The sequence below is a fragment of the Pelodiscus sinensis genome, chromosome 6 (genome assembly GCF_049634645.1).
Source record: "Pelodiscus sinensis isolate JC-2024 chromosome 6, ASM4963464v1, whole genome shotgun sequence".
NCBI lineage: Eukaryota > Metazoa > Chordata > Testudines > Trionychidae > Pelodiscus > Pelodiscus sinensis.
In genome coordinates this window covers 110513648-110526724 of record NC_134716.1, presented here as the reverse complement: position 1 = coordinate 110526724, position 13077 = coordinate 110513648, and the positions used below count along the sequence as shown (strand labels likewise).

General features: G+C 40.6%; 1 protein-coding gene across 1 annotated transcript in view; it reads right to left on the bottom strand.

Moving 5' to 3' along the window:
* ATP8B1 (ATPase phospholipid transporting 8B1) overlaps window positions 1–13077 on the bottom strand; it is a 128138-nt gene that overhangs the window by 19399 nt on the left and 95662 nt on the right. Inside the window, exons 14-20 of the mRNA XM_006116564.4 lie at window positions 11634–11677; window positions 10638–10794; window positions 8114–8302; window positions 6857–6969; window positions 6064–6228; window positions 3339–3450; window positions 1926–2001 (exon numbers count right to left, since the gene is read on the bottom strand). Coding sequence (XP_006116626.1) covers window positions 1926–2001; window positions 3339–3450; window positions 6064–6228; window positions 6857–6969; window positions 8114–8302; window positions 10638–10794; window positions 11634–11677 — 856 coding nt within the window. The remainder of the gene's footprint in view (window positions 1–1925; window positions 2002–3338; window positions 3451–6063; window positions 6229–6856; window positions 6970–8113; window positions 8303–10637; window positions 10795–11633; window positions 11678–13077) is intronic.

The window sequence follows — 13077 nt, the reverse complement described above, 5'->3', positions numbered from 1 at the left end:
GAAAAGTGCAGCCCTTGACCACTTACCAAAATCTTTGAGTGCCACCCCCCCCTTAAAAATTATCACCCACCCCTGCACAAAACAAGTAAATTGTATTGCCTTGATACTGATAATGTCTTTTAAATGAAATGAAATGAGAAAATCCTGGCCACTTGTGGTTATTAAAAATTGCACAGCTCTTTTTTTTTTTAAAAAAAACACAAAAGTCTGTTTCACTGTTCTAGACAAATTCCAACTAGGCAATTATAATTTGATATCTTAAATTTTCCCCATTCCTGTAAATCTGTTTAGGGAAAATATCTTCAATTTCTGCTGTAAAACGTATTCTGTTGCTATTTCTGTGAAACAGTTGCTATACTTCCATACTGTATTATAGTAGTGGATAAAGCTACTGCCTGACTAAACTACAGATAGCTTCTAAAGTCTGTAAAGTATGCTAGGATCTTTCAGGTTGAAAAGTGCTATATAGGCATCACTTGTCCTAACTTAATTAAATGCTTTTGCAAGGTGCTGAACTGTAATTAGTTATTGTGGTGGCATCTAGTTTGTAAGGCCAGCATTGGTTGGCCTGTTACCTCCACTGTTCTTCAAAAGGCATGTTTCTTCCTGAGTAGGTTACCTCGTGTAGCCCATTGGGCCAGTTTACCCCTATTATAATCCCTGCTTTTCATTATATTCTGCTCTATTATATTCAGTAGTAATGGAAGAAACCTACAGGTTTGTATCCTGTAAAATATTGGCTTTAGCGGTTAGCATGAGGCTTGAGGCCTATGAACTTTTGCATAGATGCACAGAAGTATTTCAGAAGTTATGAGGAACTGGAAGTAGGATGTAAGGGGGAGTGTTGTGTATATGACATCAACTGACCACAGAACATGAGCTGACACCAACTTCTGTAGGGAACATCTGACCACAAATGTGCCTTGGCAGTAAACTGATGTATGTGATGATGGGGTGAAATCATAAACATACTAACCTATAAGAAAAGTACACCTCAGCACTGGTAAGGGGAGACACACTAATAAGGAACAAGGGCGAATCCCCTACTGAATATGGATTATACATGGTAATGTCTGTATAACGTATTATACAATTTGCATCCCAGGGCAGCAAAGATTGAGGTGCAGACCTTGGAAGCAGCCAGAATGAAGGCCACTGGTGAAGATGAGGAAGGCAACAGTGACGAGGAAGAGACTGGCTAACATTTCAAGTCATTCTGCAAGAAATGGTGTAAGTATGGATGTCCAAATATACTTTCTGTATTATGGTAAAATGTGTAAATAAATTATTTATTTGTAAATATAAACGAGTTCTGTGAGTGTTGTGCCTGTGCACATTGGGCTTCCCAACTATAGAGTATTGGTAATAATTTAACTGGGCATGATCTTGGGGCTAGAACCCATCAATCCTCCAAGTGATAATAGGAATCTTTGTATTAGGCGACACTTGGTAAACCGCAGTTCCATATAGAAACACAAAAAATCAACAAACCACAGCCTAACTGAATGTTGGCGACCACCATAGCTACATCTCTACTACAAACTAGGGGTGTGATTCTCCTTGGTCCTGTACACATTCTTGCACTAGCTTGATGAAGGAAGGCATACTGATAACTTGGATGAAGGTATTTTGCATGGTTCGGCTGCGCCTCCACTGATGCTATCCATACTATTGTGGCTATTTGAACTCACACTAACTGGATGGGAGATAGTGTAGCTCTGCATACAAAAGCAAGGGAATCACACCTGCAGCTCTTAGAGTAGACATACCCTGCATCTCAGTTGCACTGTAAGCACTAATACAGGAGGAGTCAAAGGAGACAGCCAGATAAAGAAAGCTACAGGAACAGTGTGGTTACTTGGAAAAATTTAAAATTTAAGATTTTGAACTCCTTCACAAAGAAAAGTAGTATTCTTATAATTTACCTGATATCCTCTCCATAGCAGATAGTGGTTTCATCTGTTAAAAGTTCACAAGAAAATCCAATGTTTTCAGCAGTTTCTGTAACAAAGGTCATACTATAATTAGATTAATTAATGAATTATTATAGATAGTGAATAATAATTAGCCGTATGTAGGATAATGGACCAACATATGTACAAAGAAAACCCATCTTGTCTCAAGACTCTTATTTGTCAAAGACATTTTAAGATAAAATTTCAAAGCAGAAAAATAAACTGAACAAGTAAATTGGCAGGTTCCTCATTAAACACTAAAGTAGGTACATAAATACAAAAATGTTAAATAATGGCTTAACTTAAACTGATAAGAAAGTGCAGTTGTATCTAATGCAAAAGTTACTTTATGGCTAGATATTTCACAGTTCTCAGTACAGTCGAGTCTGAATTTATCACAGAATCAAAGAGCTAGAAGGAAACTCAAGATGTCATCAAATCCAGTCCCCTGTATTCATGGCAAGCTTAAGCACCATATAGACCATCCCTGGCAGATGTATTTCTAATCTGCTCTTGAAAATTTCCAACAATGTAGACTCCACAACCTGGGCAATTTATTCCAGAGATTAACTACCCTGACAGTTAGGAAGTTTTTCCAAAAGTCCAACCTAAATCTCCCTTGCTGCAATTTAAACCCATTGCTTCTTATCCTATCTTCAGATTTTAAGAATAATAATTGTTCTTCCTCCTCCTTGTAACAACCTTTTAGATAGTTGAAAACTGCTATCATGTTCCCTCTAAGTCTTCTCTTTCCAGAGTAAACAAAACCACTTTTTTTTTTTTTCAATTTTTCGTCATCGGTCAAGTTTTCTAGATCTTTAATAATTTTTGTTTCTCTTCTCTGGACCAGTGTTTATTTTGTTCTATCCCTCTTACTCTTCCTTAGAATCATGAACTCTAGCATTTCATGATCACTTTCACCCACGCTGCCTTCCATATTCAAATTCTCAACCAGTTCCTCTCTATTTGTCAAAATCTGATCTGGAAGAGCCTCCCCTGATCTTCTGAAATAAAAAATGGTCTCTAATACAGTCCAACAAGTTGTTGGATAATCTGTGCCCTGCTATGCTATTTTCCCAACAGATGCCTGGGTAGCTTAAGTCCCCCAGGTGCTGTCTATCTTCCACTTTGAACCATTAGGTCTCATGTTTCTGCTAGTGTAATACCAGCAGACCCTGGTCATGTACAGGAAGAATCAAACCTGGGATCTCTGGAGCTTAGTGTCTGAGCCTCTACCGCATGAACTAAAAGTCAACTGACTGGTAGCAAAGGCTGTACAGCAGACTCATTCTCTCTAAGTTGTCTTTGTGCCACTAGGAAGGACTGTACACCACATCCAGGAGGAGTGTGGGTTACACTAGATTTATAGTAATGTAAATATACCTTTTTTATCACCAGTAAGCACCCAGATTTTAATGTCTGACTTTGCAAGTTTGGAAATTGTTTCTGGAACACCATCCTGTAATTTGTCTTCAATAGCTGTAGCACCCAAGAGCTGGAAATTATTGAAAACACAAGCATTTAATAAGACAAAATCCTAAAAGAAAACAGTTGAGTTTGTAGTATGCAATGAAGCTACTTAAATACAGAAGAATATACAATTGTCTCTTGTCTTATATTTGGGCTGTAGGCACATTGGGGCAGAAACCATCTTTTTGTTCTCTGTACAGCACCTGGACAAAGAGGCGCTATGCATGAGGTAGGCTCCTAGGTAATATGAAAATAATGAACACCATCATTATAGAACTAGATAATTTGAATTATCATCATCATCATCATGTAGGACACCACAAGAAACGTTTTCACCCATACAGGCAGTCCCCGGGTTACGTACAAGATAGGGACTGTAGGTTTGTTCTTAAGTTGAATCTGTATGTAAGTCGGAACTGGCATCCAGATTCAGCCGCTGCTGAAACTGATCAGTTTCAACAGCGGCTGAATCTGGATGCCAGTTCTGACTTACATACAGATTCAACTTAAGAACCCCAGGCATCCCCAAGTCAGCTGCTGCTGAAACTGATCAGCGGCTGATTCCAGGAAGCCCGGGGCAGGGACTTCCTGCAGTCAGCCACTGGTCAGTTTCAGCAGTGGCTGACTTGGGGATGCCTGGGGCAGAGCAGCTGGGGTGCTGCTGGGTTGGTCCAGTAGCGCCGCCGCTCCTCGGCGCTACTGGACCAACCCAGCAGCACCCCAGCTGCTCTGCCCCAGGCGTCCTGATTCAGCCGCTGCTGAAACTGACCAGCAGTGGCTGAATCAGGACGCCTGGGGCAGAGAAGCTAGGGTGCTGCCGGGTTGGTCCAGTAGCGCCCAGAGCGGCGCTACAGGACCAACCGGCAGCGCCCCAGCTGCTGTACCACAGGCGTCTGGAGCAAAGCCGCGGAGCACGGGGGCAGCGGGACAGCCCAGACGCGCCGTGGCTGTCCTGCTGCCCGCGTGCTCCGCGGCTTTGCTCTGCTTTGCTCCCCGTCCCCCTGGTCTGCAGACCAGAAGGACGGGGAGCAAAGTGGCGGAACACGCGGGCAGCGGACAGCCCAGACGTGCGTCTGGGCTGTCCGCTGCCCGCGTGCTCCTCCGCTTTGCTTCCTCTCCCTGGTCTGCTGGAGACCAGGGAGAGGGCCCCGTTCGTAACTGCGGATCCGACATAAGTCGGGTCCACGTAAACTCGGGGACTGCCTGTATATTGAAACCCTTCCCAGTTTCATATAGGATTTGTTTACAAGTAGTTACAACTACATAATAAATCCTCCGGTTCAGATACTGAATTTTAAGTTTTAAAGACATGTTCCCCATTGTGTTAAATAATGTTTTACTGAACTCACAAATAAATATGGGCCACCATGAAGTCTTGGACTATGCAATCCACTACCTTTACCACCTTGTTAGCGGTTTAAGAATGATTAACACTGGTTGATATTAGTAAAAAGAGAGTAATAGATGGTGTTGAGTAAAACAAGCTGCCAGTATGAAGTTTACTCTTTAAGTGGATCCCATTTATAGTCATAATTGTGAAGTTTGTTTGCAGCAAAAAGTTCCAAGGAAACTATGTCCAAGACTTCTTAAGTATAGAAAAATTTACTGTAAGAAAGATTTCCACAACAATACTGTTAAAAGCTGTGTGGCATGACTTAGATGGTATGCCAACACTCTGATCTACAGTCATGTTTTAAAAAAAGCAATTATACACATATTGCAGGCTCAAATAGGAAATCCAGTTAAAAGCATGGTGATCCTAGAATTCAGAGCTGACCAGATCGTTTTAACAATTAACTTTTTCTTCTTATCCTTCTGATGGCCAAGTTCTGCTCTCTAGTTACTCCAGAACAACTAACTCTTTTAAAGTTAATAACATTTGCAAATGCAATAAAGTCCAATTTGTTCCAGGGTACTGGGTTTCTTTTTAAAATATCTTCACACTGATTGTGATGAGAGGCTTTTGTTTTTTAAATGCTATTTGCTATTTTTACTCTCACTTCTCATGAAGTGATCTTGAATTAGAGTTATCTGAGAGATGTATCTAATCTTACCTCTTCCTCCCTCCACTCCTCCTTAAGCCTCCCCTTTCCCCCCACCTCATCAGGCACATTAACCAATACTCAATCCTTCAAAGGAAGGAAAATAAACCCCATACCATACTAACCAGTTACATCACACACAGTGGAGATAAAGTTAATACTAGAAGTATTTCAGAGCTACAAGGAGGAAATGACCTTAGAACAGCTATAGGAAAATTTTCCTTTTGCAAAGTACTTGTAATGCAGTTACTGGTTTATCTACCACATTTTAAAATCTAAGCTTTTTAAAACATAACTTGTTTATTGAACTAGTGTTACTGCCTACAAAGAATTTAGTAATGTTTTTTGAAATAGAAAAAAGTACAGTGAATGCTAACCAACCCCTGCTCCTGCACACACACACACACACACACACACACACACACCACTGATCTTTCTTCGTTCCCTGAAACTCTCTAGAATTGAGGTTCAGTAGTCTCACTAAATCTTAATTAAAATTATACTAACAAATGTACTCATAAGAACGGGCTATTCTGATTCCACAGTGGTCTGCTACAACTTAGACAAGAATAAACACACATTTTACAATAGCTTACAATAAGGTTTTTTTCTATTTCTTCATATACTTTATCCAGGGCTTCATCACGGTTATTTGTAGCTACACTAGCTTCCATGAACTTTTTATTCCATGCTTCATATTCTCTATGACTGATGTCCTTGTAGCAGAGGCATAATGTCCTTAGGGTCTCGTTTGCAAAAGTCTATTGGGGGGAAAAAAGAAATAAGCTGCACAGATTTCAATATTAGCTTAAAATTGAAGTTGAAAAGATGTAGTATGAGTAGGGAATCTGAAAGAACTCAGTCACTGGTTGCTATTATACGTAGCCTTTATGATTAAAATTAGACATTGTATAATATCCCAAGATTAGTTGCAGCCTGCAAGATTTCTAACCATTCACTTCTGGTGTTAAGTAGAAGATTCTGCAGCCATTTGGAAAAATTGCACAACAATAAATCCAATTTATCAATTTATCAGTAAGCTGCAAAATACAAGTAAAATAGAATGCAATAGGAAAGTCCAAAGTGATATGCAAGTTTCTCAAATAATGAAAATCTAATGTCAATATGAACAAAGAAAACATTAAAGATTCAATTCCATACCAAAAAAAGGGGGATGAGAGGAATCCCATTCTGACGTTTGAAATCATAACATCTAGTACCAGCAAGACAGGTTGTTTTAGATGCTTTTCAGCTCTTTTTTTGTTCTTAAGAGTACTATGGAGCTATATTTTTCATAATTATTTAGCAAAGTAGAAATAAATCAAGTCAATGCAGTTGTAGGTAGATGTATATAGCTTAATTTTATCCATTTAAAAAAGCAAAACTTACATCTAGTGCTTCCAGTGTAGTCTGTCTCTGAGGATTTACTGGATGCAAACGTTCATATATTACTGTATCAGCTCCTTTACAATAAAGTCTGACGTTTCCATCTGGTTCTCTTACTAAAATCAGAAAAGGGCAAAAATCAAAGCCAAACAAAATAAAAAAACCAAGGATATATGTAATAAAGGATAAATTTCTGATCTGACTTTTGTGCCTCACTGTTATGTAATCAGATTTCTGGTAATAGGATTTTAAAAAAATTAGATAACCTGAAAAAGAAAAATGAAGGTTAAAAAACAAAGGGGAGGGGGAGCAACCAACATACAACTTCTTAAAACAGTAGGATACATTCAAGGCTAGTACGCCTAAAATTAGAATGACTCAAATTTCTCTCATATAGTAGAAAAAGCTCACTGATGTAATTCAACAGCTTAACTTTGGTTCACAAACACATTATCTTCTCCTGCAGCCCTGCTGCAAATGAACAAGGCACTGAAATGTATATGAACTGTGTTTCTCAGACCATTTTCATAAACCATCAATACACAATTTGCCCACCAGAACAGAAGAGAGGCAGAGTGAAGATACATTGCAGTTTGCCTCCAATCACAATTAAACTAACTAACCTGAATTTGATATCATCTGATTGCCCAATGTTGAAATTGTTTTAATGACTTTATACTTAGGGGTTGGGAAAGATTCTAAAATCAAAATTAAAAAACCTGTTCATTACTAGTAAGTGAGATAACACCTCAGCATGCAAAACTAGATAGTGCCCGTTTACTAAATTTATAAGAAACACTGACCCCTTCAATATATATTAGTGAAAAAAATGTATATAAATCTCTTTTAAAACATTTTATATCATTATAGGGGTTCTCAAACTGTTCTTAGGCTGGACCACTTTAATACAGAGATTTCCCAGTGGGCACACCAATAGCCATTCACAGACCACCTCCACTTCCATTCAAAATTGGGTGAAGCACATTGACAAAGGAAAAAACATCCTTGACAGCACTACAACAATCACGTAAATCTGAAGGGGAAAGGTTAGAAAAGTCTTCTGTGTATTTCAGTTTCATTTAAAGCTATTTTGCAGCTGGGAATACAGAGTAGCCACCATCATATAATCAACCATTTAGCCAAAGAACACTAATAGCGTAGTATGAGAACCTCCATTTTACTGATCTAGAGAGTTTTTCTTTAGGCATCTCTAAACAAAAAAAAAAAAAATTTTTTTTTTTTTTTTTAAGATCAGCTTACCAATAACAGACATTCGTTTTCTATCACTGTTGAAGTCCAAGATAGCAAGAACATCATACGTTCTTTCAATCCCCAACTCACTTATAGTAATAGTATTCTGTGTTCGTGAAAGAAAAGCAAATCCAAAGTTTCTGGCTGCTGTTACCAAGGCTCCTTCATCTGGGGAGGCTGCTTGATAGTTGAGCTGACCTATGTTATTAAAGAAGTGAAAAAGAAGAAAGCCATAGTATATTTTAGTAACTGATGCCCTAGTATAGTAGGGATGCTAGCTATTGGTTAATTGAATAGTCAACTAACCGCATGAATTCTTAGCCATTAGTCAATTATTCTATAATCCCTGGGAGTGGGGCTGGCAGCCAGTGTAATTTGGCCCCACTCCTGCAGAGCTCCCCTGCCACTCTACACAGCTGCCTCTGTATCAGAGGCAGCAGTGCGGAGTGCCATCAGGGAGCCAGTCCACGAGGGGAAACAGTTTTAACTCAGCTCCCCTCTGCCCTTCACTGCTGGCTCTGATACAGGGGCAGCAGCATGGGTCGGCAGCAGACCCTGTCCACGGGGGTGGCAGCCCTGAAGCAGCCTCTGTCTGCAGTCAGCACTGGCAGCATTTTGGAAGATCAACCGCCTAAAGACAGAAAGCTATGGCCATATTAACCATGGGAGGAAATAACTCATTAGCAAAGACTAAGAAAAACAGGCAGAAAGTTACAGTGAATAAGTTCATAGATTTCATGGCCAGAAGAGACATTGTGATTGAGCTAGTCCAATTGCCTGTACAACCCAGGTCACAGAACTCCCCCAAAATAATTCCAAGAGCAGATCTTTTCAGTCATTGATTTAAAAATGGCCAGTGATGGACAGATCCACCATGTGCTTTTAAAATTGCTCCTATAGTTAATTACATTCATTTAAAAAAATTGTTGCCCTATAAACAGTCTAAATTTGTATAGCTACAGCTTGCAGTCATTGGATCACGTTAAAAACTTTTCTTTGCTAGATAGAAAAAAATCCATCAACAAATATTGGCTCTTCATGTCCCCACACAAGTAATTATAGACTGTAATAAAGCCACCCTTTAATCGTCTTTGTTATGCTAAATAGATAGACCTGCTTCAAGCTCCCTATAATGCCTACCTTTTAACCATTCTCCTGGCTTTTCTCCTAAACCCTCTCCAATGTATCTATATTCATAAAGACTTTATTGATCTTTATTTAGTTATGAATACACATAAAACTATGACAAAAAGTGGCTGGAAAATTCAGCACTTTGTCCCCTTCTCTTGTATTTGGATCTAAAGACTTCTATCCACGCTTCCACAGTTCACCACTTCTTCCCCACAGCCTGCCATCTGTACCTTTAACCTTTGTTCATTCTTCAGACTTCAAAGTTCAACATTCTTCATTATTTAGCTTGGTACTCTACTGTACTGCATATATTAGAACCATTAATATATAGTTAATGGGAGGGATAGCTCAGTGGTTTAAGCATTGGTCTACTAAACCCAGGGTTGTGAGCTGAATCCTTGAGGGGGCCATTTAGGGATCTGGGACAAAATCTGTCAGGGATGGTACTTGATCCTGCCATGAAGGCAGGAGACTGGACTCAATGACCCCGCAAGGTCCTTTCAGGTTCTATGAGATAGCTATATCTCCATATATTATTATTATGATGGGAAAAGCATACCAAAAGCAAATACTTAACTGTTTATACAGGATTTGTCCCACTGAAGACTAACTTCAAGGCTACATCTACATTGTCAAGATTTTGTGCACATACACTTTAACGCAAGAGTTTTTGCATTAGAGTATTTACACAAGAGAGCATCTACACTGGCATGTGCTTTTGCACAAGAGATGTGCTTTTGTGCAAAAGCATCCATGCCAGTGTAGACGCTCTCTTGAGCAAGAAAGCTCCGATAGCCATTTTAACCATTGCGCTTTCTTACGCAAGAAATTCATGTTGCCGGTCTACACTGGCCTCTTGTTCAAGAGGGCTTATTCCTGAGTGAGAGCATCATAGTTCTTGAGCAAGAAGCACTAATTTCTTACATTAGAACGTCAGTGTTCTTGCACAAGAACTCGCGGCCAGTGTAGATGGGCAGCAAGGTTTTGTGTAATAGTGGCTGCTTTTGCGAAAAATCTTGCCAATGTACACACAGCCCAAGTGTGTGTAAAATCTGTGCTTATGCCCATGTGTTTATTTTACCCTTTATTTTGCATTAGCACTTTTGAAACTGTATATCAAATATAGATTGTCATAGATGAAGTGTAATACTGGGAAAACACTATGTATTTGTAAAACTTAGATTCAGAAAATATTTATTGAAGCAAGTATTGAATATACATTTATGCAAAAATTGTGACAACTGAAAGTCCAATCTGAGATGTTTGGCAAGAACTAGTCCAGAATTTATACAATAGCCTGGGGTTCCATCTCACTTGTGTGAATTATGTTGAAGTTGAAGCTCTCTGGTGCACATTAGATTAGTGCTAGTCATTGTTTCCTTTACAAAAGCAAAATACTCACCATCCGAAACATCCACCATGACTGTGTGGCAAATTGCCAGCAGAAAAAATAATTGTCGAACTTCAGGCTCCTTTCCACATCTGATTTGTTCTATCAGATAATGATCACAAAATGCAAGTTTCCCATCTGCGTACATATTCCAGCTAAAATCAACTTGCTGAATTAGGAAAAAATGAACAGAATTTGAGGTGAATGCAACTATTTCATGCCTAGATAAAAAAGTCTCTCTTTTATTTTGTGAAAGAGAGAAATCCACTAAATCAGAAGATAAATAAAATCCTAAACCTCAACACTCCTCTCTCACACCTCAGTGTCTTCAATATATTGCTACAAGTTGTACCTCCCAATCTGGGATTTTCTCATCCAGCAACATCTGTGGTCTGGCATGACCATGGATGTTCCTGGATGTGAGAGCCCCGGGGCAGATGGCGCAGCAGCTTGGAGCCCAGTGCAACCCTGCCAGTCTACTAGCAGCAGAGCTTCAGCAGTCTGGGAGGAGAGCAATCGGGGCTGTTTGCTGCCCTGCAGTACAGCCTGGACCACGGCAGCCCAAGAGGGGAAGTCTGGCTGGGCCATGTCAGGCTGGGAGGTGGTGGGGCAGCAGTAACCCGGATAGCAGCAGTGGTTGAGACTGCCTGCCACCTGGAATCAGGGTCAAGACTGCAGCCACGACAGCCTGGCAGAATCAGCACAGCTGGGGCCACATGTGCTGTGTGGTAGTGGGGCTAAGGCTGCAGCAGCCTGATTGGACAACCTGCTGTTCAGCAGTGGGGCTGGAGCTGTCTAGTCACCTGGCAGCAGAGCCAGGGCTTGGGCTGACCTGCAGACAGCCCAGCTGTACTGAAGAACCGGCAGCGAGGAGGGGCAGCGGGCTCAGGTGCTGGCATCAAGGGATCTCCCCTTGTCCAGCAAATTCCCTTTTCTGCGACCGGTCAGGTCTCAAGGGTGCCAGTCAAGAGAGGTCCAACCTGTAGAGAAACAAGTCAGCTGACTTACTTCTTCATGATTTTGAGGTTGTCCAAACTCATCCCTAGATTCGCCTGTAACAGAAACAATAAAAATGTAAGAATGGCCATAGTGAATCCAGACCAGTCATCCATCTAGCACAATATCTTGTCTTTTGACAGTGGCCAATGCCAGGTGCGCCAGTGGGAATGAACAAAACAGATAATCCATCCCTTGTTGACAATTCACATATTCTGGAAAACAGGCCAGGGAAGCCATTCTCTGTGAATTTATCGAGTTGTTTTTTAAAACCCCATTGCGGTCCTGACCTTCACAACATCCTATGGCAAGAAGTTCCATTTTTGTTTGTTTTAAATCTGCTGCCTATGAATTTAATTTGGTGATCCTAGACCTTGCGTTATGAGGAGGAGTAAATAACAACATTCCCTTATTTACTTTTTCCACACCAGTCATTTTATAGACGTCTATCATATCTTCCCATTATTTGTTTCTTTTCCATGCTGAAATGTCCCAGTCTTATAAATCTCTCCTCAGACAGAATCCTATACCTCTTATAATTTTTATGGCCCTTTTCTTAACTATTCCTAAATATCTTTTTGGAGCCGGGCAACCACATCAGTATGCAGTATTCAAGATGTGGGAGTACCATAGAGGCAATATATTTTTGTCATTACAGGCAGTCCCCGGGTTACGTGGATCCGACTTACATCGGATCCCTACTTACGAACGGGGTGAGGGAACCCCGAACTAGCTGTGGCCCCCCCAGTAGACCGCTGAGACGCACCGCAGTGGTCCCACCGCCCGCGTCTCCCTGGTCTGCTGGGGGGGAAGGGCGCGCAGCTAGAGCACCCCCCCCCCCAGCAGACCAGGCTTTTCTCGCCACGGAGGACGCGGGCGGTGGGACCGCCGAGACAATTTTTGAAATTTCAAATATGTTCCTTACAGGAACCAAATTATGCAAAATTTTTATCCCAGATCACTCTGAACAAGGCAGAGTAGGGTCTAGAACCTACGTCTCCCACTTCCCAGGCCACAGTTATAGCAATCAAATCAAATAGACTCTCTCCTCACTTCTCCCTTGACAAAATATTTAAACCCAAACAGCTACATCTCCATGAAATGTTTCAGCTTTGACAAAACTAATAGATCGATAGATAGCTTAACTAGAGAGTCACAGATCATGCTCAAAGAGTCTGGTACCTTTTTTCGGCTACCTCAATAAAACTCCTTCAGAAATTGTTCTGCTCATCCCACTGCACACCAATTAGTTCCCATGAAAGGGGAATTTCTAGAGTGCATCATGGGTGAGTTAATGCTGATTGGATCATCATAGTCATAGCCACAAAGTGTTCTCTTGGGTTAGTGTGCAAAGTGCCCAATTTCCATAGCCATTTTCCCCTGGTCTTGCCCTTCTTTCTATTATATACAAGCTGGGAGCATAGGACAGAGGAGAAAATGTTTTAAAAGAGTCAAT